The sequence below is a fragment of the Eschrichtius robustus genome, chromosome 19 (genome assembly GCF_028021215.1).
Source record: "Eschrichtius robustus isolate mEscRob2 chromosome 19, mEscRob2.pri, whole genome shotgun sequence".
NCBI classification, from domain to species: domain Eukaryota; kingdom Metazoa; phylum Chordata; class Mammalia; order Artiodactyla; family Eschrichtiidae; genus Eschrichtius; species Eschrichtius robustus.
Window position 1 is genome coordinate 29,764,248 of NC_090842.1, and position 26,975 is coordinate 29,791,222.

The 26,975-nt window shown below is 51.8% G+C and overlaps 3 protein-coding genes and 1 long non-coding RNA gene across 6 annotated transcripts; 3 read left to right on the forward strand and 1 right to left on the reverse strand.

The window, feature by feature from the left end:
• Positions 1-2,296: 2,296 nt before the first annotated feature.
• LOC137753917 (uncharacterized) lies at positions 2,297-26,968 on the reverse strand. 2 transcript variants are annotated; one of them, XR_011071635.1, is made up of 5 exons: positions 26,866-26,968; positions 8,841-8,982; positions 7,248-7,367; positions 5,034-5,153; positions 2,297-2,693 (listed from the first exon to the last, which is right to left on the reverse strand). It is a non-coding gene; the product is annotated as an uncharacterized lncRNA (long non-coding RNA). The 2 variants fall into 2 exon arrangements; XR_011071633.1 differs by lacking the exon at positions 26,866-26,968 and adding an exon at positions 16,997-17,154.
• On the forward strand, positions 11,760-12,732 carry LOC137753915 (metallothionein). The gene is made up of 3 exons (XM_068529364.1): positions 11,760-11,947; positions 12,242-12,307; positions 12,529-12,732. The coding sequence occupies exons 1-3, from the start codon at positions 11,920-11,922 to the stop codon at positions 12,618-12,620; spliced, it is 186 nt and encodes a 61-aa protein (XP_068385465.1). The 5' UTR covers positions 11,760-11,919; the 3' UTR covers positions 12,621-12,732.
• Positions 16,895-18,638, forward strand: LOC137753916 (metallothionein-1E-like). 2 transcript variants are annotated; one of them, XM_068529366.1, is made up of 4 exons: positions 16,895-16,984; positions 17,281-17,387; positions 17,999-18,064; positions 18,416-18,638. In XM_068529366.1, exons 2-4 carry the CDS (start codon positions 17,360-17,362, stop codon positions 18,505-18,507), a joined length of 186 nt encoding a protein of 61 aa, XP_068385467.1. In that variant the 5' UTR covers positions 16,895-16,984; positions 17,281-17,359; the 3' UTR covers positions 18,508-18,638. The 2 variants fall into 2 exon arrangements, with proteins under 2 accessions (XP_068385467.1, XP_068385466.1); XM_068529365.1 differs by lacking the exon at positions 16,895-16,984 and having other exon boundaries at positions 17,156-17,387.
• LOC137752770 (metallothionein-1E-like) lies at positions 21,557-23,413 on the forward strand. Its single transcript, XM_068527577.1, has 3 exons — positions 21,557-21,676; positions 22,394-22,459; positions 23,183-23,413. The coding sequence occupies exons 1-3, from the start codon at positions 21,649-21,651 to the stop codon at positions 23,272-23,274; spliced, it is 186 nt and encodes a 61-aa protein (XP_068383678.1). The 5' UTR covers positions 21,557-21,648; the 3' UTR covers positions 23,275-23,413.
• Positions 26,969-26,975: the final 7 nt, after the last annotated feature.

Consider the following 26,975-nt stretch of genomic DNA (forward strand, 5'->3'; position numbering starts at 1 on the left):
AACCTGGGCTTCACGTTAAATACCTTGGGATATAAGATTATATCGTCTCCTCTTTGGACTCTTCTTTCTTCCCTTTTTCCCTTCCTTCAACTTTACTGAAACTTAAGACTTGTGGGGCAACACGTAGCAAACTTGCAAAAGCCTGGAGAAAGCTAGCTCAACCCCTTATTGGAGGCCACTTGGAAGCTAATATTTTCGGGGTGGGGAGTTTCCAACCAAAATTTTAAACTGCTTTGTCCAGCTCAGATTTAGAAGAGGCTCAGCTTTGCATGGGAGAGATTCGGAGAAAGGTCCACTCTCTCCTAGTGAGTCTCAGTCTCCCCCGCTCAGCATAACCAAAGCCTGGGGACTCACCAGACCCGCCTTCCTTGGGAAGCAGCCTTGGGACCACCTCCAAAGAGGGAGGGCTGCAAATCTTACACAGGTATTGACTCTTTAATCAAGAGAAATTGATAAGAGGCCAGATGAGAAATTCAGACAAGCTTTTACTGGGGCTGATGCTGCAGCACAAGGGAGTGAAAACGAGAAACAGGTGCCCTTGCTCGCTCTCCAAGGAGGGTGGGCTCGTTCCTTAAATGGGGTGAGGGTAGGGGCCGTTTGGTGGGTTGGGCCGGAGGGGTGGCTTAGGTGGTCTGCCCACTCCCACGGTGGTGCTGTGTGCAGAGATCATGCGCTGTACCCTGATTTTACTCTCGGCACTTAAGAAATGGCAGTTGGTTTGTGGCCCTTTTAAAGTATCCTGCTGTTCCCAATTGCCCCGACTGCGCATGCGTGGTTATTTTTCGTCTCACGGTTTCTTTCTTTTCTTTTTTAAATTTTTTGGCCACGCTGTGCGGCATGTAGGATCTTAGTTCCCCGACCAGGGATCCATCCTGTGCCTCCTGCACTGGAAGCGCAGAGTCTTAACCACTGGACAGCCAGGGAAGTCCTTCTTATAGTTTCTTTGTAAATGAAGAGACGTTTTGTCCAGGTTCAAGTGCAAGCACTCTGGTAGAGAGTCCCAGGTCCCAGCCTATCTCAGTATCTCTTTTAAAAAAGTGGAAATTGGGACTTCCCTGGTGGTGCAGTGGTTAAGAATCCACCTGCCAATGCTGGGGACACGGGTTCGAGCCCTGGTCCGGGAAGATCCCACATGCCACGGAGCACCTAAGCCCGTGCACCACTACTGAGCCTGCGCTCTAGAGCCCGCGAGCCACGACTACTGAAGCCCACACGCCACAACTACTGAAGCCCGCACTCCTAGAGCCTGTGCTCCGCAACAAGAGAAGCCACTGCAATGAGAAGCCCACGCACCGCAACGAAGAGTAAACCCCGCTCGCTGCAACTACAGAAAGCCTGCGCGCAACGAAGACCCAACTCAGACAAAAATAAATAATAAATAAATTTATATTAAAAAAAAAGTGGAAATTGGGTGTGAGAGGTGATAATATCCCTTTGGGAGGGCTTGTGGAGGAACTTCCATTCTTGGGAAGGCAATAGGTGTTCCAACCAAATGCCAGATGCTAACCTCTCCCACCTTCACCTTTCAAATATTTTATTGCAGGAGTCCTGGGATAAATGTTTTTTTTCACTGTCTCTAGATGAGCCTTGCCCCTGTGAAGCCCAATACAGCCATGTGAAAGGTGCTTACACTACAAGCAGGAAAAGTGAGGCTTCCCCGGGGTCGCCATGTGACTGCCCTGTCTGAAATGCCATTAGCAATCCTTTCTCCTGCTTCCTTAACCCTTGACCAGTTGTCTAATGCTGTCCTTTGTTCCTCTGTTTCCTAGGGACTAAGTGTCTTGATTTGCTGAGTGAGGACACAGACTTATTAGCAAAGGACATGAACTGCTCTGTGTCCAGCTTCTGTGGCTGCCGGCCACATCACTTCAATCTCTGCCTCTGTGGTCACGTCGCCTCCTCCTCTTCTATTCTCTGTGCATCTTCTAAGGATGCTCATCACTGGATTTAGGGCCTATCTGGATAATCCAGGATGATCTCACCTTAAGATCCTTAATTTTGGGCTTCCTTGGTGGCGCAGTGGTTGAGAATCTGCCTGCCAATGCAGGGGACACGGGTTCGAGCCCTGGTCTGGGAAGATCCCACATGCCGCGGAGCAACTAGACCCGTGAGCCACAACTACTGAGCCTGCGCGTCTGGAGCTTGTGCTCCGCAACAAGAGAGGCCGCAATAGTGAGAGGCCCGTGCACCGCGATGAAGAGTGGCCCCCCGCTTGCCGCAACTAGAGAAAGCCCTCGCACAGAAACGAAGACCCAACACAGCCAAACATAAATAAATAAATAAATAAACTCCAATCTCTTTAAAAAAAAAATCCTTAATTTAATTACATCTGCCAAGTCCCCTTTTCCAAATAAGGTAATAGTCACAGATTTCAGGATTTGACATGGATAGCTCTTGAGGGGCCATTTTTCAGCCTACCACAAGTACAAGGGACTCAGAAACCCAGCACAAGGAACAGATAAAAGGAGATCCGCTTCCCTCTGAAGCTGAGATGCGGCCACCTAGCACCGCTACCCTTCCTCCGTCCCAAAACTCCCGTCACCCCAGACCTGCCCTCTAGGCCTCCCAGAGCAGGTCTCTCCCGAAGCCAGTTTGCGAGGGCCCTTCCGGTGGTGTTGTCTCCCCATGAGACACACAGGGAACGGAGTCCTAAAGCAGCACGGTGGCTCAGCAGCCCACTTGGATGAGGAATCCTAGAATAAGGGATAAGGGGGGTGGAAGGGGTAAGAGGCAGGGAAGGGCTGGGGAATAACAAAGCCTTTTTCCCTCCCTCCGCTTTCAGAGGCGGGAAGTGCGCACTGTCTGCGGGTAGGCAGCTGCGGCGGTACACACGGGCGGGCAGGCGGGCGGGGCAGTGCCCCCTGCACACGGTGGGAAGTGGGTGGCTGCGCGCACCCGGCTGTGCGCGAGGCAGCGGGGGGTGGGGGTGGGGGCAGCGCCCGGCCGTGCACACGGCGGGGGAAGGGGGAAGGGGAACCGCTGCCGCAGTGCGCGCTTCCGCCCCGGCTGGTGCTCCCAGACGGAGAGAGGAGGCGCGCGCGCCTGGAGCGCTGTGCCTACGCGCCCCCGCCTGGGGCTATAAAAGCCTCGCCACCTGCTGCCGCTAGTGCGTTCAATTGCCCGAGAAGCCAACTCACCTCCTCCGGCGGCAGCTCCTCTCGACATGGATCCTGAGACCTGCCCCTGCCCTACTGGTGAGCCCCCGCCCCCATCCTGCGGCACAGGGCGCCCCTTTACTTGCAAAGAACCCCGTGCCCTACGCTTTTGCTCAAGGACATTTGGGGAAAGGGAGCCTTATTTCCCCCAAGGGGCCTGGCCCCACCCCGAGTTTTATCACTTTAACCCTTCCTGTGGCACCTCCCTCTCTAGGCGGCTCCTGCACCTGCGCTGACTCCTGCAAGTGTGAGGGATGCAAATGCACCTCCTGCAAGAAAAGTGAGTGTGGGGACCCCTCTGCCCTTCCCCTCCCCGCCGTGCTCCCCGGAGCACAAGGCCTGTCCACGCAATACAGAGAGATCCCTAGGCCCCCTGTTACATTGCTTTGACGTTTACTGTAACAGAACCACCCGGGAGGCCTTAAGACTCAGTTGCAGGGGCCCCTCCCTCAATGATTGTTACCATAGGCCCGCCCGTGGCAAGATGTTTTTGTAAATTCCCGGAAGATTCTAATGGGCAGTTGGGATTGAGAACTGCTATCCTGGTCCAATTCCTCCCCTCAAAACCTCCAGTGCCTGGGGAGCCATTAGTGAGGCTGGGGGTTAGCTCTGGAGTTGGGGTCCCTTGGGCCGTCTCGGGCCTTTGTGGATCCCCTCGATTTTACCTCCCCTGAATCTCCCCAAAGCAGTTGAACACGCAGGGGGAGAAGGAGGTGGGGGGAAGGCGCCCTTCTTCTTTGCGTGTTAGACTAGGCGTGGAGCACCCCACCCCACCCCCCGGCCATGAATCTCCTGGACCCCCTACACCTGTACCATCTCTGCTCCTGCAGGTTTATCCTTCAAGGCCATTTACCCTGGATGTTTTCTCCTCCAGGCCTACAACTCCCCAGCGTGGGCCTAATCCCCCCCCCCACCCGGGTCCTGTGCTCACAGAAGGGGCTGTGGGCTAGTTACTAGGTACCCCTCTCCCAGGGTAGCCCAGAGCGTAGCTGACACAACAGAGATGCTGAGTCAACCCAGGTGTGAGACCAGGAAGGGGGCAGTGACCTCTGGCATCCCTCCTTTTCCCCCTCCCTCTTGATGGGGACAGATGGGGAGGAGAGGCCATCAGACTGGGTGCCCCTATTTTATCTGCAGGCTGCTGCTCCTGCTGCCCCGCAGAGTGTGAGAAATGCGCCAAGGATTGTGTGTGTAAAGGCGGAGAGGGCACCGAAGCTGAGGAGAAGTGCAGCTGCTGCCAGTGAGGACGTGCCCCGTGCGAAACGTGTGTAAATAGTGCTGGGTGGCCCAGCGCCACCTGTCCCCGTGGTGAGGCTCGGCAGTGTGTCCCCTTCCCCTGCTAGCCACTGGCAAGTGACAATAAATCCTATGAATGGCATAAACCAAGGACTGGTCTCTTCTTAAAGGGGAAGGACATGGAGGGTAGAAGGAGCCTCATCTGAGGGGATGGCTCAGTTGGAAGATAAAATCCTGAGATTAGCCACTGGTCTTTCTGGGACTCGGATGGAACTTCGGGGGGCTGAGGACATCCTCCCGCACCTTCATATGGCACTTGATCCTCTTGCCAAGTCAAGCTTAACTCTGGGGAAAGAGGGGAGACCAGACCCATATGGGTCTGTCTCTTTCTCCTGCCTCTCAGCCTCACTCTCTGCATCTGTACAATGGGGTTGGGGGAAGTTAAAACCAGCCCCCAGCCCCAAAGGCCCGCGGTTTCTGGAATTTTCTAGCTGCTCCTACAAAGCTGCCTGTTTTCAGGGTCATTAGAGGAGAGGCCAGGAGGCCTGGGTCCTGCCTTGGCAAACCATCAGCTGCGTTTCCAAGGTCACCGCCCTGAGCAGCCTGTCTCCCCGAAACAGATTGTTCAGCTCCTTTTCAAACCTTCTCATTTGGCAGTTTGTGTCCAGCTCCTTCCTTCTTCAAGGGGAAGTAGGGTAATGAGTGCTTTAATCCACGGTAGTTGTGGTGCAGTCCTTGATAAAAGGGAACACGCAGATCTACCTGGGTTGAATGGAAAAGAAAAATAGAATTCTGGCAGAGAAAAGTTTCCCAGTTAAGACAACACAGTGCTGCAAACATGTCAGTTTTTCTCCAAGTTACTTTATCAGGACAGTCCATTCAAAAGCCCACCAGGATTTTGTTTTTTAACCTAACAGGCTGAGTTTCAAAAAACAGAGTGCCAGAAAAGCCAAGCCAGTTTTGGAAAGGAACAACAAAAAAGGCTTGTTCTAACTGCATACCAGTACTTGTTCTAAAGCTCTAGGAAGTGGTGTCGGCTCAGAATAGATCAGTTGGACAGAGAGGATAGTTCAGAAATAGACCCCAGTGCAGCTGCAAGTAAGAGACATGAAATCAGCAGTGAAAGGATACACTAGTTAGTGAAAAGTGCTGAAACAATGGGCTACCCCTTTGCATATCAGTTAAAAAATAATTTTCAATTGACTTAAACACCCAGGAGCGAAGTCAAATCTGTAAAAGAATTTGGAAGAGGAAAATAGGAGAATGCTTATTACTTTGGGGTGGAGGTACCTCTTTTAACTAAGACACCAAAAAGATTGATAAATGTGAGATTATCTTGTACAAAGTTCTCTTAAGTACATTATCTTACTTGATCCTTACAACTCTAGAAGAATGGTATGATTATTAAACCCATTTTACAGATGGGGCAATAGGGCTTAGGGTAATCTGCATGCAGTCTACTGAGAGATAAACTGAGGCATATTAAAATTTTTAAGAGTTGATTTGAGCAAATATCTATTCAAATCGTGCAGCATGCAATGTAGCAGATAGAAAGGAGCTCAGGGGGGCTGCACAAAACGAAAGACTTTTATAGCTAGAAGGGAACAAGGAAGTCATAACAGGCAAAAAAGCAGGTTGGTTATTGCAGTTACTTTCCTTCAGGGGATGGCAGGGGCCTCTCAGGCAGCTTACCTAAATAGTGCTGATCAGGTGATTCCTGATTGGTTAAAGATTTCAGGGAGAGCCGAAGTCCCTGGTGACATGGGGCTTAGCATAAGCAACTCCATTTTGAGCCTGCTGTCTTGTGCTTAACAGGTGACAAAGCTAGAATGTGGTAGAGCCAGGATATGAACCCAGGCTGTCTGACTAAAGTCTAGGCTCTTAAACCTAACCATGCTTGTCTTCTCTGTTTGTTTCTGGCTTGCCTTGTGTTACAAAAAGCATCAAAACAAAGCTAAATTACCTCACACCCATTAGGATAGTGTCTGTCCCTTTGGGCTGCTGTAACAAAATACCACAGATTGGGCGGCTTATAGACAACAGAAATTTATTTCTCACAGTTTGAGAGACTAGAAGTCTGAGTTTAGGGTGCCAGCATGGTTGGGTGAAGCCCCTTTTCTGGGTCAAAGACTTCTCATTGCATCCTCACATGGTGGAAAGGACTAAGGGCTCTGTGGGGTTTCTTTTATAAAAGCACTAATCCCATTCATGAGAGCTCTACCCTCATGACCCCAAAGGACACAAATATTCAGACCGTAGCAGATGACCAGTATCAGGAAGACAAAAATAACAAAAAAACAGAAAATAAGTGTTGGCAAGGATGTGGAGAAATTGGAATCTTTGTGCACTATTGGAGGAAATGTAAAATGGTGGTTCCTCCAAAAATTAAAAATAGAATTACCTTACGATCCAGCAATTCCACTTCTGGGTATATACCCAAAAGAAGTGAAAGCAGGGTCTTGAAGAGAAATTTGGAGGGTATTTTAACAGTAGTTACTCAAATTTAAAACGTACACACCGGGCTTCCCTGGTGGCGCAGTGGTTGAGAATCTGCCTGTCAATGCAGGGGACACGGGTTCGAGCCCTGGTCTGGGAAGATCCCACATGCCGCAGAGCGACTAGGCCCGTGAGCCACACTTGCTGAGCCTGCGCGTCTGGAGCCTGTGCTGCGCAACAGTAGAGGCCGCGTAGTGAGAGGCCCGCGCACCGCGATGAAGAGTGGCCCCCACTTGCCGCAACTGGAGAAAGCCCTCTCACAGAAACGAAGACCCAACACAGCCATAAATGAATAAAAATAAATAAATAAAATCCCATCTTAAAAAAAAAAAAAAAAAAGACTAATTAAAACGTACATACCTTCAACCCAGGAAGTTCACTGTCCCATCGTTGGTATCAGCAGAAGCCTCAAAACAAGCTAAATATCCTTCAGGAGTGAAGTATAAAAATGGTCATAATGAACATCTGATAAAAACGCATCTGCAATGGAAAGACCACCACATCTTACCATTCAGTGGGGAAAAAAACCCAAGGTATATGTATAGTATAATGCTAATCACATTAAAAGGGAAATTTAAACTATATATGTGTATATGTGTGTGTATATATGGGCAAGGGTGTCTTTCATGAGCGTGTGCATGATGGTGGTGACAGAGGTGCTCAGGGCGTTGGTGATTTGGAAGGAGATCTTGCAGAGGTAGGCTAGTTCATCACCACCACGATGTTGATGATCTTCTCACAATAAATATATCTATTCTTTCTATCCCACCATCTAATGCCAGAATCCACCAGCCTCTGTTCCTATTGCCATGGTGACAGGAAACTATCTCCCAAGGCGGTCCCTTCCAATCGTCACCAGCTCTAATTGCAAGAAAGGCCTTTCCCACCCAGAGCAGAATCTTTATTCCTGCTACTGCCCTTGGGACCACAGAGCACAAGTCTATTCTCTTCTTTTCAGCATGCCATAAACATGTAGGTGTGGCATCAGAAAGTCCTGGGTTCAAATCCCCACACTGCCACTTACAGCTGTGTGACCCTGAACAGGCCATGTAACTCTTCAGTGCCTCATCTGTAAAATGGAGATACTAACAGCATCTGCCTTGTAGGACTGTGCCGAGGTCTAAGTGAAATAAACTCAGAATGTCCTGATGCATGGTACGTGCTCAATATTATGCCCCATGACTACTATGGCAGATGAGAGATAATTGCAAACATGTTGACTCCTTCCATCAAGACCTGGGGTCTTCATCCTTTCCCCTCGAATCTGGGCAGGCTCTGTGGCTTCTTGACCAATCAAAAGTGGTGAAACTGACCTGTGCTAGTTTCAGGGCCCAGGGCTTAAGAGATTCACAGCTACCACTCCTGTCTCTTGGGACTCACCCTTGGCGCCCTGAGCCAAATGTAAGGAATCTAATTGCCCTGAGGCCACCATGCTGAAGAGGCCACAGGAGGGAGCTCTGGTCTTTAGTTCCAGCTGAGCTCAGCCCTCCAGCCACGCCTGCTAGGGTGCCAGACACGTGAGTGAAGCTGTCTTAGATCCTCCAGACCAGCCCATCCTCCAACTGAATGCCACCAAGTGACCTCAGACAGTGATACATGAAACAAAAGAATCACCCAAATGAGCGCTTCTCAAATTCCTGACCCACAAAACCAGGAGCGACAATAAACTGGTTGTTGTCTAAACTGCATTTTTGGGTGATTTTTTGCACGGCTATAGGAGCAACCACTGTCCACATATCCGAAGGTAACTGTTTTCTTGCAGATTGAACCTGCCCACCCCTCTCAGTTGTTGCTCACATGATGGGGTTTTGAGTCTTAGGACTATTGTGATCAACTGTCTTCTGGACTGTTGAAGCCCAATAATGAACACAGCCCTCAGGGTGGTCTGCCCAACTGTGCCAGTTAAGAATCTATCCAGAACGATTTAAACAAAAGAGGAAATTTTGGACTCACGGTGGCTTCAGGCTTGGCTGGATCCAGGTGCTCCAATGATATTGTCAGGCTCCATTTCCTTTATGATAAATTTATTCTCAGGCTCTTTCTCATGGAGACAAAGGCTCTAGAAACTCAGCTTCACACCCTTTCAGGTTGAAGTCTAGATGGAAAGAGTATCTGTCATTCTCCTAGCATTTCCAGGAGGAGTTCCATTGATTCTCTCTGGTTCATGGCTAGGTGACCCAATCAGAGCCAATCACTATGTCCAGGAAGATGGAATTTCCTGGGAGCCCACGAATGGGGCCAACTCCATCCATCCATCTTAGCCCACGTGGGCTAGGAGTAGGGAAGAGTGATTCTACAAAGGAAACCTAAGGGTACTGTCACAGGGTAAGGATGAATGGATGACTCAGCAGCAGAACCAAAAATATCCACATTCGCAGTTAAAAAGAGATGAAAAATCACCTCCCTCATTCTGGATGGCATACTTCTATTAATGCAGACTAGGCCCACATCATTGCCTCATACTGATAACTCACACCAAATTTGCAGAGGGGTGTTTTTCCTCATCTTATGCTGCTTGGCTTCATTTTCCTCACTTCCTACCACATGAGGACTGCAGGCATTAGAAAGTCCTCCCTCTCCACCTCTGACCCACAAGGCTTACCGGGGTACAGAGATGAGCAAAACTGGGCCTGGGCCGCCCTTCCCCTTTGCCGATTGGTCATCCCTCTCCTCTCAGAGTCAAAATGACTTAAGGGAGACAGCTTAGACCTGAAAACAAATTTTACTGCCAACACAGATGGCCCAAACCCAGGGCTTGATTCAATACTTTACAGGGCAAAAACAAGCGTTGTTGTCTCCTCATTGAGTTGGATTGTTTCCCCTGAGTGGACAAGTGACCATCTGATTTATAAGAAACCAGGAATTTTGCATATAACGTGAGTGCGTATGTAACAACAACAGCAGCAAAATCTGCCCACCATCCAAAGAGCAGCCCTTCCATGCTCTCGGTCCACGGGGCTGCCAGACACAGCGAGATTTCTGAGACCTTGGCTCTAAAATCAGAGCATGTTTGCATGTGACCCGCAAATTCTAGTACAATCTGATCATTTGACAAATGAGTAAACTGATGCTCAGGGGAGCCCTGGCCCATAACAGCCCCAAGGTCACTCAGCAAGTGGGTGGGAGAGTGACCATCAGAATTTAGTCCTTCTGACAGTTCAACTCTCCTGCCCTGCTTGGAGTTTCTGAGTGACCACACAGGTCCCAGAGTGGTGAAAAACAAGTTTTTTACTTTCATTTTGTAATCGGCCCTAATGCCGGGGGGCAGGGCTGGGAAGGGAGGACACATCTGGGGATTTACCCCTATTAATTGATTTGACAAATATTTATTAAGCGCCGACTGTAAACTTGGCCCTGGGCTGAGGGCTGGAAGCACATTTCAGGGGCAGTGAGTGCTCTTGGTGTTTTCAGTGGCAGGTTGGTGTGGAGGGACAAAGATCCCAGAATCACACACTTTCCTGTGTATTACAGACATGGGAAGTGCCAGGAAGGAAAAGGACAAGCTGTTTACCAGCACATTCCACAGGCATCCTGACCTAGCACAGGGGTCAGGACGGGCTCCCAGGAGAAAGTGACGTCTGAGCCAAGCTGTGAAGACACTTCCACAGGACTTTACAGTAAATGCTGCGAGGACAGCCTGTCCTCTGCCCACCTCCTCACTAAACTCCCCACTGCAGCAACCAGCATTCCCTAAACCTGCCACGAACCTTCCGGTAACCTGCTCATCTGATGACACACTCTGGGCAATCCCAGGATAATGATCTAAGATCCATTTCACAGCAGTCAGACATGTACCAGCAGGGAAGCAAGATGTACCTCCCCAGAAAGGAATTTGGACCGCAATTCCACTCTTCCCCTCTGCATCCACTGGGGAAGAAAGTTCTTGTGAGGTTTTCCCTTCCAAATGTTCCATGGGAATGCCAACTTTCCATCCGGCTGCTTCTTCCACTGGCTGGAATACAACTCCTTCCTCTTCCCCTGCCTGGTGAAGACTTTCTCACCCTCAGGCCCAAGGCAATGGCCCACCTGACTGGCCCACCTCCTCCCAGGCTGGACTGGGTCTCCCCTCTGTTCCCCCTGCCTCTATCCTAGCCATGACCCTGGTATTACTTTTCCCCACACACCCATGAGGCTGCCCCCATGACTATGAGTTTCCTGAGTACAAGGCTTGTGGCTTCTTGATCCTTATTCTCCCTTGTTGGTGATGTCTACCCTTAGAGGGACTTCAGCATCTGCTGGGCCCACTGATTTGAACCAGGCTCTGCCACTCACTAGCTCTGTGACCTTGGGCAAGTTACTTAACTTCTCTGGGCCTCCATACTCTAAAATGGGAATGATGACTAGTCCTTACCTCACAGGGTTGTTAGAGGATTAAATGAGAGCTCGCACATAACACGCTTACACCTTCCCTATCACATGCTAAAGCACTCGATATACAGTATGTCATCAATAACCATCCCACGGGTTTAATGTGATGCTACACAATTTTTAAGCCTTGACGGGTGCAAAGAGTTTTTTTTTTTAATCTGTCCTGACTTCCCACCGGTTTTCCGCCGGAGCAGAATCAATCCGCAAGACCCACTCTCTTAACTACTCAGGTTCACGCACAGGGCACCGGATGCGGTGGGGAGAGTGGGGGTGGGGCGTGCTGGGGGGAGGGGAAGGCGGTGGCGGGAACTGCGCACACAGCGAAGGGCAGGGGTCAGGGTGCTCCGCGCACAGCCCGGGGCAGCCCTGCACGCGGGGTCCGCGCTCTGCACCCGGCCCTCCCTCGCCGAGGCGCACGTAGGGCGGCTACTGAGAACTGGTGCCGGGTGGCCCGTGTGCACAGCTCGGGACGCCGCGCGGGCCGCCAGTGACTCAGCGCGGGGCGTGTGCAGGCTGCGCCCGCCCCGGAGGGCTTTTGCACTCGCCAGGCTCCTTCCCGCTATAAAGGCAGCCCACGGCGCCCTCCGCTCCAGCACACCCCCTCGACGTCCTTGCCATCCTTCGTGCCGCCGTCTCCGGACCCCAACCTCTGCTTCCTCTCACCATGGATCCCAACTGCTCCTGCGTCGCGGGTAAGGAGATCTGGTTCGGGGTTGGGTGTCGATTGTAGAACTAGAGAAGCAATTTCTGACTCATCACTCACTTTCCGGAACAAATTGCCCCTTTCGAAAGCGTTTTGGTGTACCCGCCTCTATTCTAAGTTAAACTAGGAGATCCCGTTTGACCGATAAGGAGATCAGAGTTCGTGGCTTGCCCAGGTTCCCACGAGTTGGTTGTGGAACTGGGACTCAAACTCGGGCTCCTAGCACCCATGCCCGCGTTCGAGTCTCCGGGAACCGTTTTTATATCGGCCGTTCTCTTTGCAGGTGGATCCTGCACGTGTGCCGGCTCCTGCAAATGCAAAGAGTGCAAATGCACCTCCTGCAAGAAGAGTTAAGTGGAATTTTCTCTACATCTACCCCTAACGCGCCCACCCCCCCCCCCGCCACGCCCCCCCCCACGCCCCCAGCCCTCTACACCACGGAAGGGAATTTAAATAGGGCAGTAGGTGCCCCATCCCTAGGGACGGTGGCGCCTCCACTGGAGAGGACGGGAAGCCTTATTAATCCTTTGTTCCAAGCGCTCATTTCTGCCACCTCCTTCCCTTGCCCAGGCTGCTGCTCCTGCTGCCCCCCGGGCTGCACCAAGTGTGCCCAGGGCTGCGTCTGCAAAGGGGCCTCCGACAAGTGCAGCTGCTGTGCCTGATGCCGCGGAGAGCCTGCACCGGGTGTAAATAGAGCAATGTGTACAAACCTACATTCCTCTTTTTTTTTTGTCCTATAAAATACAAGAATGATAATAAAAGTGGTTGGCTTTATTCTGTTTTCCTTGACTTGACCAGGGCTGGGGTGAGGGACTGGGCTAGAAGTACAGAGACTTGGTTTCTGGACCAAAATGGTAGCCCTTAACAAACCCAGTGCCTTGTTCAAGCCACATTACCCCACTGGGCTTCATCTTCTGTAAAATGGAAGAGCCTTAGGCCAGATGCTATAAGGACACTGGGCACATACAGGGTCCCCTCTGTTTTCAAGTCAAGCGTTGGTGGCACAGAAACTTCTCATTCCAGAATTCTCATCCTCCATGGTTTCCCTGTTCAACTTCAGTTCCTCGCTGGATTTTAGTCTTGAAAGTGACTAAAGGGGTGGAAAACTCCCTCACCTGCTTGAATCTAAATGGGGCTTCTAAAAAATCCCTGTGGTGAAGGAACATTTCATTATAAAAATGCCATAGAACAATACAAAGCCCATGTTTTTAGATTCCACACACATAATTTCAATCAATATATGAAAAAACAAACAAAATCAGAGATTTAAAAACGTCGCACACATGTTCATCGAAGGTGTCCATTGAGCACCGTTGCAATCTGTCCTTCCAAAATCCAGCCCTTGGCTACTTGAAAGCAGCAAAATAACTAGGGATGTGGAGGGAATTACACAGTCATTTCCCATGAAGAGGGTGTGTGCCTGAGAATTGGTTCCAGATGGACTATTTCATGTCCACCCGTGCTGGGTGATGGCAGATTCTGCAGTTTGGAGGGTGTGGTGGTGTTTATTAGGCAGGAGTGAGGCGCCCTGTGACTTGTAATTAATGCCAACAGTTAGTCCCCCTGGCTATTTGTGGAGGGAATGGCTATTTGATGTAAAATAAAAGAGAAAGACAAGTCACGTGGCCCAAGAGTCAAGACCATGCTTGCCCACAGGTGCCCTGTGTGAAGAGGGGATTTCAGAAACCAGCCTGTGCTGAGTGCGTGGGCGTCTCAGTTCACAGCCTGTTTCGCCACAGGTGGTATGGCCTGGGCATGTTACTCAACATCTGAGTCTCTATTTTCCCATTTGTGAAAAAGAGATTATATCTCTATGTGGGGATTAAATGATAGTGTCCTGGCTTAATAAACAGTGGCCATTATGATCATTATGTCCACACTGACATTCGTGGAGAGAGAATCCTTTTAGCGCCCAACAAGCTCTTGGGGAAAAGCTCATTGGTTTAGAAGCATTATTCTGGGTTGGAGGTTAAGGATGGGATTGGAAATTTGCTGATCCGGTGCCAAAGGGAGTAGGGATGACCTCCAAAGAGACCCCCAGGACAAGATGCTGCCACAGCATTTGGACAGACTCAGAAGCCATTCCCATGCTTCATGTCGTTTGATCTGCACAGGAACCAGTGAGAGAGTGAATGTGCAGGGGTTGGAGTGATTGTGCTGATTCCAGAGAGGTTAAGCAACCTGCCCAAGGTCACACAGCTCAGAGGTCAGAGGTCTGAACCTACACTACAGCTGACCTCACCCCCTGGCCACAGCTGGCAGATAATGATGTCACTGAATGCTAAATCCTGCCTCTCACTATTCAGAGTTAGAAGGACCTTTCGAAATGGACAGATTGTGCTCCTGGCTTGACACATGGGAAACTGAATTCCAGAGAGGTCACAGAACTATACAGACTGCCTGCTCAGTGCTCTTCCCATTGCTGCCTCTGTGTCAGCTTTCAACATCCTCACGTGTCATATGAAGTCCTGGTGTAAGATCGTGGGTGAGGGCATGATGCTGCAGTCAGCCTGCACGAGTGCCAGTCTCACCTGCGTCACTTACAGCCACAGGATATAATCTCTCTGTGGCTCAGTCTCCTCCACTTTTAAAGGGGCAAAATAAAAGCATATGATTCAGAAGATTAAAGAACTAGTACATGTAAAGAACTTAGTATGGTGCTTGGCACGTGGTGAGTGGTCTATAATGTTAGCCATTTATTATTATTATTATTATTAAACATAGGGGGTATTTATGTACCTCTAGACACAGAAGCAGTAGTGGTGTGCCTAGCTGTGTGTCCTGTGTTGTCCTCAACCGATCAGCACTGGGGATTTATAACCCTGAGCACAACAGTCTGTGCCCTTTGCTACCACTTGCACCAGTATTTTACTTAACATTTTTCCTTTAATGATTTATATGTTTTAAAATATATTTGTATTAGCATTCTCCAGAGAAACAGAACCAGCAGGGTGTAGGTAGGTAGGTAGAGAGATAGATAAAGAGAGAGGGAGAGAGAGATTTATTTTAAGAAATTGGCTCATGCAACTGTGGAAGCTGGCACGACTGAAATTTATAGGGCTAGCCAGCAGCCTGGAAATTCCAGTAGGAGTTGATGTTGGTTGCAATCTTGAGTCTAAAGGCCGTCTGGAGGCCCAATTCCCTCCTCTTCAAGAGACCTCAGTTTTTCTCTAAGGCCTTCACTGACTGGATGAGGCCTTCCACATTATGAAGGGTAATCTGCTTTTCTCAGTCTACTGATTTAAATGTTAATCACATCTGAAAAATACCTTCACAGCAACATCAGGCTAGTGTGTGACCAAGGATTGGGCATGACAGCCTAAAACGCGTTGGTACATAAAACTAACCGTTACAGACCACCACTTATCAAACTAGCACCCACACAACTTCGTAAACCGTACTTAATCTCCCAACAAAGACAATAACAAGGTCATGCTTCTGCCTAACATGACACAACTATCCTACCTACAACTGAAAATGTATAACACTGTCCCCAAAGGAGGATGCAAACTCCTTGGGTGATGGTCACTTTTGTACTTGATATCACGTAACAAGTACTGTTATGTTAACAATACGTAAATACTACAATGTAAAGTCAATACATTCTATGTTATATGAGAAGGGGATAAAAGAGGGAAGAAAACAAAGATATTTGCCGTATATATAAAAACATATTTATAACAAAATAATGAAGAAGTACTCCTAACACTTACAGTTGTCATTTCTGTTTCTGGAACTGGTCATGTGGTCACAGCTGACATTTATAAACATCTTCGTATACTACCTATTCTGTATTCCCTTTGCTCCCTGCATGCACCTCAGTTGGTCATGGTTCCTTAGGATGCTGGGGTGACCCAAACCTTCATTTCTGAAGGGTCTGAGCCTTTATCAGTCCTGCCTTGATTGGCTTGTTATAGTAGTTTTTCACTGACTTTAATCACAGGGCAGGGTAGTACTAAGAGATGCCCTAAGGGATCTCCTCTATTCCACAGGCTTTTTTACAGCCATTGCAGAGTCTCAACCAATAAGCCTAGAGTAGTTGCTACTTCTTGCAACTAGCTCCGAGCAGCATAATATCATCAGTGTACTGGACCAGTATGATGTCTTGCAGAAGGAAAAGGCAATCTAGGTCCTTGAAAACAAAATCATGACATGGGCCTGAAGAGTTGATAAGCTTGAGGCTTATCTCTGTTTAAAAGATTTCAAGCAGTACACTGATGTTGAAGATACATCAAAGGAAAACTCTGGGCCAAAGGAAAACTTTATCTTTGAACTCTTCCCTTGGGAAGCTGACTGGATTCAGATCCAGTGGCACTACTTCCCAGCTCTGTGACCCTGGGCAAGTTATTTAACATCCTTGTGACTTACCTTTCCCACCAGCCAAATGGGCTCATAAATAACAGTATTCCTCTTTTTGAGTCATTGTGAGGGTTGAAAGATCAAACAATGATTAACCAGGTGGGACACACACACAATGCTGTCTAATTGTCAGTAATATTGAAAGGGAAACAATTATTTTTCTTGATATGCAGATGCTAGATCTGCCTATCACCTAAAATGATCCCTCCCCTGGAGGCATCCCACTTTCTGAACAACTTTCCTGGAGTGAGGTGGGCTGGCTAGGCTGTGGAGAGTCTCTGGGGAGTTTTGTGCAAAGGATCCAGACAAATTGCCCATACATCCCTTCAAACTTTTAGAGAGTGGAGGAAGGATGGAGCAGACAGAGGCCAGCGTCCGCCTTGAAACTGAGACAGAAAAATAGGGCCTAAGTCCCTCTGGGCACAGGGAAAGGAAAAGTACTGGGAGGCAAACGTCACATCCGCCGCTGGGACGCTGCACACAACTCCCTCGGCTCTTTCCACCGCCCCCTTCAAGCCAGGGACGTGAGCACAGGCCGGGGAGGGGGGGAGGAGGCCGGGGGGGGGGCACACGGGCTCCGGAAAGGACGAACTTGAGCCCAAAGGCAATGGGGCCTGGGGTGGCAAAGAGAGGGGGAACTGGGGACCTGGAAGATCCCGGAACAAAGGTGACTGCCTACCTTGGGAAAATTGGGAAGGGGAAGGCAGGGAAGCTGGGACGCCGAGAGCCGCCCAGCACACCGTCCCTCCGCGAGTTCTAGCGCCAAAGGGGCGGCCGCAGCGCTGCACACCGACCCAATCCTTGCTCACGGAACGCTGCGCTCGGCCCGGCCAGCTGCGCACAGCCGGAACGGGCGCCGCCGGCTGAACAGGCGCAGATCCGCGCGCCGCGTGCAAGGCGGGGGCGGGGCCTCTGCGCCCGGGCCGCTTCCTCTGGGTATAAACTGAACCCGCCGGCTCCTAGGTTCTAACACGCCCCCAACCGGCCCAAGACCCTGTTCTTCGCCACTTGCCTTGGACCTCCCGCCTCACCTCGCCTCCAAATGGACCCCAACTGCTCCTGCTCCACTGGTAAGGGACTTCTGGCTCTGGAACTTTGGATGCCCCTTCCCCAATACCAAGAAGCATCCCTGGGTTTGGAGGAGGGAGGAATATTTTGAGCTTGAGCTGAAGTGGGCTTCTGTAGTTAACCCGGCACGTGCTTTCTCCCTGGTCAAGCGCCTTCATGCCCCATTAGAGCGTTTCCATCCAACTGGGGCTTCCATTTCAGAGGCGAGAGGCCTGAGGCTCAAGGCTGTTCTGCGCCACACCATCCAGGTGTCAGGGGACTTCTGGGTCGGCCGCAGTGCTCTGTCCAGGCCTCTGCATTCCCTGTGCTGGGTGCGAGGGGACATTGCCTCTTCTGGGCTCAGACAGAAGGTCCTGGCCACCAGACTCAGGCATCCTGAATGGGCTCTGGAGCCTGGGACCATACCTGTGGGGTAAATACAAGGCAGTACACAGCCCTTTGCATAGAAGGGCAGAGAAGGAGGGGTGAGACTTCTGTCTGTTCTATGCTGGACGGGAGTTCCTAGCACTGGGCCCTGCACCCAGGAAGAGGTTGCAGGGAGGGATTGCTGACCATCTGCTGTACCTCCTGCATCCCCCTCCCTGCTCACTGCTGGCCTTTCCCTTCCTGGCAGGCGGCTCCTGCAGCTGCGCTGGCTCCTGCACCTGCAAAGCCTGCAGATGCACCTCCTGCAAGAAGAGTGAGTGTGGAGCTTTCTCTGGGAACCTGGGGGCTGCAGCTAGGGTGAGGGAGGGAACCCAGAGCGGGCTCTGAGTGTATGGCTATGGCGCGGGGGCTGGTCTTCCTTTGCCCTTCGGCACCTGTCACTGCTGCTTCTGACTTTCTGCCCTGTCCTGGGCTTAGATGGGGCAGGGCAGCCATTTCCTAGCGGAAGCCAAACCCCAAGGTCCTCCCAACTGTCTTGGAACAGAGCATGTTTTTCTGTACTCAGGGTCCTCTGGATCTGAGGGCTTGTGGCAGGGCTGCTGTTGGGCAAGGAGGAGCCTGGGAAAGTCATCGCTGACATCTGCTTTCCCCCATCTCTCCCCAGGCTGCTGCTCCTGCTGCCCCGTGGGCTGCGCCAAGTGTGCCCAGGGCTGCGTCTGCAAAGGGGCCTCGGACAAGTGCAGCTGCTGTGCCTGATGTCGCAGAGAGCCTGCCCCGGTGTCAATGGAGGAACACGGGCCGACCTGTGTTTTTATACAACTCTGACTTGATTGCTACATTCCCTTTCCTATGAAATATGTAAGTGGTAATAAAAGTTGTTGACACTATTCCGACTCGGCTTTCTTTTCTGTGCATTGGGAATAAGGGCTTTTGTGCCATCCAGGGCTTGTGTAGGAGACTGGATGAGAAGTGCAGAGACTTGGGTACTGGAACAAAATGTGAGTCCCTAACAAACTGAGTGCCTAAGACAAGACACACTCCCTCACTGGGTTCATCTTCCGTAAAATGGAAGAGCAATGGAAGAGCATTAGACCAGATGCTCTAAGGGTGTTGAGCAGATACAAGGTCCTCTCCATTCTTATGTCAAGGGTTGGTGGCATGGCAAGGGTTGGTGACTTCTCAATGCCTCATTTTCCATCCTCTGATTTCCCTGGCTAACTTCACTTCCTCATAGATTTTAGGCTTGATAGACTCTAAAGCAGTTGGAATCACACCTCCAGTTACCTGAATCCCTACCTGGAAGTCTCAAACTCCCTGCACTGAAAGACGTGTGAATTTTCTAGCTGTGGTTTTTATTTTCTAACTTCACAAACCTAAACTTTGGTAAAATAAAATTAAGTGAATTACTAAGAAAAATTTAAAAGGACACAAAATACAAAACCCAATTTTTGATTCAATAAATTTGAATAAATATATGAAGAACAGAGTAATACAGGAAAAATTTAAAAAGTAAAAACATGTTTGTTCACTTGAAACTAACACAATATTGTAAATCAACTATACTTCAATTATTAAAAAAAACCACGTGTTCATCAAAGGAGTACGTTGAACACTGAAAACACTTTCAAATGCCCCACTGTGTGGACCACCCACACCTGGAGTAGCTCTTCCCCCCCATCCCCACAGGGAACATCGGTCTTGGCTGGCCCAGTGCCAGTGACAGGACACCTGCTACCCCTGAGAGCTCCCTGCGGTGAGTTGGCTCTGAATCTTTGGAAGTTCCTTTAGGTCAGGCTGAACTCTGCCTTCAAAATCCAGCCCTTGGCTACTTGAAACCAGCAAAGTGACTAGGAATTTGCAGGTAATGCCCAGACATTTCCCAACAAGAGGGAGAGTACCTGGAAATTGGTTCCAGATGAAGGACTTCATGTCTGCCTGTGCAGGGTAGTGTCAGATTCTGCATTTACAAAGTTGTGGTATTTATTAGGAAGGAGTGAGGCGCTGAGTGACTTGTAAATAATGGCAATAGCTAGTACTCCTGACAACTTTTGGAGGGATTTGCTATTTGATGTAAAGTCAAAGAGAAAGACGAGTCACGTGGCCCAAGTGTCAGAACCACACTTACCCACAGGTGTCCTGTGTGAAGAGTCACGTGGCCCAAGTGTCAGAACCACACTTACCCACAGGTGTCCTGTGTGAAGAGGGGATTTCAGGAGCCAGCCTGTGCTGGGTGCATGGGTGTTGGTGTCAGGCAGTCTTGGTTCACAGACCACAGTGGCACTTACCAGCCGCGTATCCTAAATGAGTCGCTCAACCTCTCTAAGTCTCCATTTCCTATAAAAAGGAGATTATATCCCTATGTGGTATTGAGAGTGGCCTAGCTCCTCACTAGGGCTTAATAAACAGTGTCTATTATGATGCTTCTGTTCACAGTGACTTTACTGGGACAGAATCTTGTTGAATTCCAACAAGCTCTTGGGGAAAGGCTCATGGTTTTGCAAGCTTTAACCTCCAGGCTGGAGGTTAAAGTTTGATTGCAAATTTACTGATCCATTGGCAGGGGAAGTGTGGATGCCCTGCAATAGCCCCCCTAGGATAAGATGCTGCCACACCACTTGGAGAAACACAAAATCAATGCCCACCCTTCATATCACTTGATCTACACTGAACCAGTAACAGAGTGAACTTGCAGGGGCTGGAATGATTGTTCCAGCTACCCAGAGTTTAAGCAACCCGCCTAAGGGCACACAGATCATATTCAGAGGTCTGAACCTATAGTAAGGCTGTCTCACCTCCTTGCCAAAGGTCGCTGATTATGAGGTCACTGAATGCTGAGTCCTGCCTATCATTATTCAGAGCTGGAAGCCTCCTTTGAGACAGTCTAGTTGTGCTTCTGGCTGGAGAGATGGGAGACTGAAGTCCAGAGAGGTCACAGAGCTATGCAGAGGGATCTGGCTGCCAGCTCAGTGCTCTTCCCACTGCTGAATACTGAAAGGGAAATAACCACTTTTCATGCTTTGTTATTTAATGCCAGGTCTGCCCATCACTTACAATGATCCCTTCCATGGGGTGGGATCTCATGCTTTGGGAACCTCCATCCTGGAGCAGGGTGGACTGGCTAGGATCAGGAAAACCCCTGGCAAGTTTAGGCCAGAAGCACCGGGACAAATGTGCCCATCCATCCATTCAGTAGGGGAGAACAGAAGGAAGGATGGGAGGCAGAGGCCTGAGTTGGTCGCGGTGCTCTTACGGAGAAACGTTAGAGAAACGCTGCCTAAGGACCATCGTGGGGACCAGGACAGGAAATGGTGGGGGAAGAGGGAGTCGGAGGATTGGTGGTGAAGCTCACATCCACCACCGGTCTCTGCACACAACTCCCAGGATCCAGCCATGACTGGGACGTGAGCGTGACACTAGGGTTGCACACGGGCTCCGGAAAGGGTGAACGTGAAGACAACAGCGCGGGGGGCGGGGGTGGGGAAGACGGCGAGGACACAGGCTGGGTTGCTGGAAAATCAGGGAACAAGGTGGCTGCCGCCCACGGGAAAATCGGGAAGGGCGGACAGGGAGGCTAGGACACCGCGTACCTCCTGGCAAACAGTCCCTCCCCGCGAGCAGGCACCAAACACGGCTCTCCGTGCGCAGAGCGGACCCATGTGCACTGGGAGAATCGTGCGCTCGGCCCCGAGCGTTGCTCACAGCCCGGCCCTGGGCGCGGCGGGCGGGGCGGGCGCAGATCCGCGGGGCGGGTGCAAGGAGGGGGTGGGACCTCTGCGCCCGGGCCGCCTACTCCGGGTACAAACACTGCAAGCAGCCTCCTAGGCTCGACACGCCTCCCACCAGCTCAGGTGCCTCTCGGCCACTTGCTTTCGACCCCCGGCCTCACCTTAGCTACAAATGGACCCCAACTGCTCCTGCTCCACTGGTAAGGAACCCCTGGCTCTGGGGCTTGGATGCCCGCTTCTTAGGCACAGGACAGAGTGTCCCTGGGGTTAGATGAGGAAGAATTTGAATTTCAGCACAAGTGGACGCCCGCGGTTCACCCAGTGCTTTCTTCCTAGCCAGGGTAGCGACAGCATTTTTTAAATCTATTTTTTTTTTTTTTTGGCCGTACCACTCGACTTGCGGGAGCTTAGTTCCCTGACCAGGGACTGAACCCAGACACTAGGAAGCGAGAGCGCAGACCCCTAACCACTAGACAGCCAGAGATTTCCAGCCTCTATTTATGAATGGAGACTACAGAGGCTCAAGACTGTCTTTGTTAAGGTCACCCAGCTGGTCTGGTCAGGGGACTGCTAGACCGGGACCCAGTGTTTGGAGGAGGCCTCGGAGCTGCCAGGACTTGAGGGGAGGAGGGGACATTGCCTCTTTGGGGTTCAGGCCATGGGCCCTGGCCCCCAGCCCCAGTCAGCCTGGGCTGGGTCTGGAGCCTGGGACCTTCCCTGTGGAGTCCATCAGGAGGGGACCTACTCTCCTTGGACCAGAAGAGAGGAGCTGGGGCTTCTCTATCCGCCTGAGTGGACACGAGCTCCCAGGGCTGGGTCCTGACAGAGGAGGAGGGCTCAGGGAGGCATTGCTGACCGTCTGCTGTAGCTCCTGCCTCCCTCTCCCTGCTCACCGCGGGCCTTTCCCTTCCTGGCAGGCGGCTCCTGCAGCTGCGCTGGCTCCTGCACCTGCAAAGCCTGCAGATGCACCTCCTGCAAGAAGCGTGAGTGTGCGGGGCCTTCTCTGGGAATGCGGGGTCTGGGCTGAGTGCGAGCAGGGAGCCCAGAGCTCAGCAGGCAGGAGCAGGACAGTGACCAAACCTCCCGGTAAACCCCACCCCACCCCCCACCCCCCACCAGGAAGGGATTCACAGTCAGAGCTGGAATCACCTTCCAGATGACCGAGACCCAGGCGCGCACTAGAGAACAGGGAGACTGAGGCCCAGACGGGTCATTAACAAGCAACCTCAGACCTGTCAGTAGAACTAGCCCTCCTGCCTCCTGAGTCACGCTTCTGAATCCTCTCAGGGACTGAAGCACTTTAGGGACATGAACTAGTGACCGTGTGTGGTTTCTCGGACCTGGGGCAGCCCCTTCCTGTCGAAGCAGCCCAGAGCTTCCCTATCCCGAGCGGGAGCTGCTCTGTCAGGGGTTTGCCTCCACTTTGATCCTGAGGACTTTGCTCACATCACTGATGGTGCTGGGCGCTGGCTTTCTCTTGTCCCCAGAGGCCCCGCTCACTGTCTCTCCAAGGCTCTGTGCCCTGTCCTGGGCACAGATGGGGCAGGCAACCTGAACCTAGTGTCTGAGAGCAATTATCTCAGGACAGAGGACACCATCCTAAACTCGGGGTCTGGGCCTGAGGGCAGCTGGGGCCAGGCCTGCTGCTGGGAAGGGTGGCTCCGGACAACGCGTGGTCCGACCGCACGCTGCCCTTGCTTCCCCAGGCTGCTGCTCCTGCTGCCCCGTGGGCTGCGCCAAGTGTGCCCAGGGCTGCGTCTGCAAAGGGGCCTCGGACAAGTGCAGCTGCTGTGCCTGATGTCGCGGAGAGCCTGCCCCGGGTGGCAACAGAGCAACCAGGACGAACCTGCATTTTACCGTTTTTCATACAACCGGACCTGACGCTACATTCCTTTTTCTATGAAATATGTGAGTTGTAATAAAAGTTGTTGACTTCATTCTGGCTCTGTCTTCCTTTGTCTGTCTTGGACAAAGAGGCTCCGCGCCCATCAGGGCTGGCGTGGGGAACTGGGCTGGAAGTGCAGAGACCTCGGCTCTGGACCAAAGAGTACCCTCCCCCACCCCCCAAAACACACACACACACGGAGCGTCTTAGCCGCTTAGGTTAATTTGAGCTTCAGTTTCTCAGCTCCAAATGAAAGCCTCGCCCAGAAGACACAGGGCATCGGACACACAGAGGACGCACTCCCTCTACTCCCCTTAGGAGTATGGATTGCAGAGAAAGTGGTCCGTTTCTCATTTTCCTTCTCTGGGGGCCCCTGCCAAACTCAGTCCTCGGTGATGAGAGCCTGGAAAAGCACCCAGAGGGGATGGAATCCCACACCCCTCTTGTTTGACTTCCACACGGGGCTTGCGTCTAACACACCCTGGAAAGACCTATTTGTATTTTCTGCCACAGTTTTCACCCCGGTCAGTAAAAAGAATCGCTAAGAAAAAATGTAAAAGGACACGATATGGGAAACCCATTTTTCCCTTCAACACGTAAAATCACCTTAACACGTTGGAGGAGCAATTCTGAAAATCAGAGGCTCTCGTATGCTGCACATACGTTGAATGTGTGCTTGAGTCCCGGGAACACTTCACACATGCCCCGCTGTGTGGACCACACACGCCTGGAGCAGCTCTGCCGCCTGCCTCCCCACAGGCAACATCACTCTTGGCTCGCCCAGGGCTACGGACAGGACACTCGCCACCCCTGACAGCTCCCTGCAGGGGCTTGGCCCTGAATCTTCGCCAGTGCCTCCCTAGATCAGCCTGACGTCTTGCCTTCCCTCAAAATCCAGCCCGTGGCTACCTGACACCCCGAAAGTGATTTGGATTTGTTTGGTGGGCATTTCCCAGCCGTTTCCCGGAGACCTGGTTTCAGAAGGAGGACTTCACGTGTTCCTCTGCAGAGCGATGGTGGTGCTGCAGTGCGGAGGGCCTGGTGGTGTTTATTAGCAAGACGTGTGTGCTGAGGGAACAGGTGATGTATTTCAGGTGCTGGGCCCCCTGGCGGTCTGGGGAGGGAATTCCTATTTGATGGGCACTCCAAGAGAAAGAGGAGACAAGAGGCTCAGAAGTCAGGACCAAGCTCGGCCACGGGTGCCCTGTGTGAAGAGGGCATTTCGGGAGCCGGCCCGTGCTGCGTGCGTGGGTGCTGGTGTCAGGCACCCGGGTTCACAGCCACCGTGCCACTTCCTGACCTGGCAAGTCACTGATACTCTCTGAGATTTCATTTCCTCCTTTCTATAGAAAAGATTAATTTCCAAGAGGGGGAATAAGCGAGACAGTGGCCCGGCTCCTAGCTCGGGCTTCCCGAACGGTGTCCTTTATGATCGCTACCTCCACGCTGACATTTGTGCACAGAGAATCCTTTAGCTCCCAACAAGCTCCTGGAGAAAGGCTCCCTGGTTCGCAAGCAAGCTCATGGTGAGGGCAGAGATGGATAGGAACCTTGCTTATCCAGTGCCAGAGGGCGTGGGGATCTCCTCCAACAAGCCCCATGGAACGAGTCACCGCCACAGCATTTGGACACACTCAGTGAACCTGCATGGTCTGGAGCGACGGTGCCAATTCCAGAGAGGTTAAGCAACTTACCCAAGGGCACACAGCCTAGACTCAAAGGACTAAACCTACACTACAGCTGTCTCACCTCCCGGCCACATGGTGCCGGTTATGACATCACTGGAGGCTGAATCCGGCCTCTCCTTTTTCAGGGCCGCAAGGGTCTTCGGAGACAGTCCAGCTGTGCTCCTGGCTGCAGAGGTGGGAGGCTGAAGCCCAGAGAGGTCACAGAGCCGTGCAGAGGGTTCTGACTGCCAGCTGCTCAGTGCTTTCCCACTGCTGCCTCTGGGCCAGGTGTTCAGTGTCCTCACCTTTCATGGGATGACATGCTGTCCGGTTGGGCGGGGGGCTGCAGTCGGCCTGCAGGAGGGCCAGTCCCATCTGTGCCACATATAGCCATGGGACATAACCTCTCTGTGGCTCAGTCTCCTCTGCTCTAAAGGGCAAGAAAATAGTGTCTGGCTCTCGGGATGAAAGAATTGAATACATGCAAAGAATGTCAGAATATACTGGGCACTCAGTGAGTAGTCTATCATATCACCTACTTATTTATTTATTTGTTATCATTAGCCTAGGAGACATTGTTCTCCTTCCAGACACGCAAGCAAGGATGGTGTGTTTAGCTCTGTGTTCTGGGTCGTCCTCATCAACCCTGTGAGCATGGGACCACTTCCCCTGAGGGGGTTATCCTCCCTTCACGCAAAAGAGCCATTGACACTACAGATAGAAAGCCGTGAGCAAGACAGTCGGTGTCCTCCTAACAGATACAGAAGGATCCTGCCATCTCTGCTGTCACCTGCATCAGGATTTCCTTACCATTTTCTTTTCAGTGATTTTCTGAAATATGTTATACCAAAAGAAACCTCTTGAACACTACTGAAGGAGAGAGTCAGAAGGAAGCCACAAAAGCATAAATACATTCCTATTCTGTCACTTCGGTCCCCCCCCAGGATTGAGCTGGACACGGTAGAGACGGGCTGAAGACACAGCTCTGGGCCAAAGGGGAGCTTTCTCACTGACTCTCTCTTTCAGCTGCGAAGCCACAAGAACACAGAAGCAGGGCACCGCTCCCCAGCACTGTGTGCCTGCCTTTACTGTAGCCTCCTCGTACTGTAGGTAGTTTGGCCTTTGGGAAACGGGCTCCTGACTACTATCTCCCTTCCGGGTTGCTGTGACAATTCAAAGAGCAAAAGTGATTAACAAGGCTTGGCATGGACTCCATGGTGTGTAATTGTCAGGACTACCCGAAGGGAACTATCCACTTGTCTCGCTTTGTTATTTCATGCCAGGTCTGCCTATCGCCTACAATGGTGCCCTCCCTGGGGAGCACCCCATGATTAGGGAACCTCCACCCTGGCGTGGGGTGGACCGGCTACGGTGAGGAGCGCCCCTGGAAAGTTTAGGCAAAGGAGCCCCCGGAGAAATGCGCCATGATCCCTCCAGGAAAGGAAAACACAAGTGACGACTAGCGGCTGAAGGCAATGTTCATCGCGGGGCGGTTACAGGAGACGGTACCGGAAAAGTGCTTCCAAAGGACCGTGGTGGGGACCGGGGCTGCCAACGCCTGGGGACGCACGGGGTGGGCGAAACGGCGGTGAGGGTCACATGCGCCTGCGGTCTCTGACACCGCTCCCCGGCTCCGGCCAAGCCAGGGACACGAGCGGGAGGCGGGGGCTGTTCTCAGGCTGCAGGAAACGGCGACCCGGAGGCCGGCGGCGCGCGGCCTGGGGCGGGGAAGACCGGAGGACGCGGGAGCTGGATTCCTGCACAACCCGGCCACAGGGGGGCTGCTCCCGTCGGGCACATTGCGAAGGGGCGGCCAGGGGGCTGGGACACCGCTTACCGCACGGCACCCGCTTCCTCCGCTCCAGCCGGCACCGAAGTGGAATCGTGCGCTCGGCCCCGCCTGTTGCTCACAGCCCGGCCCAGGGCGCCGCGGGCGGCGCGGGCGCG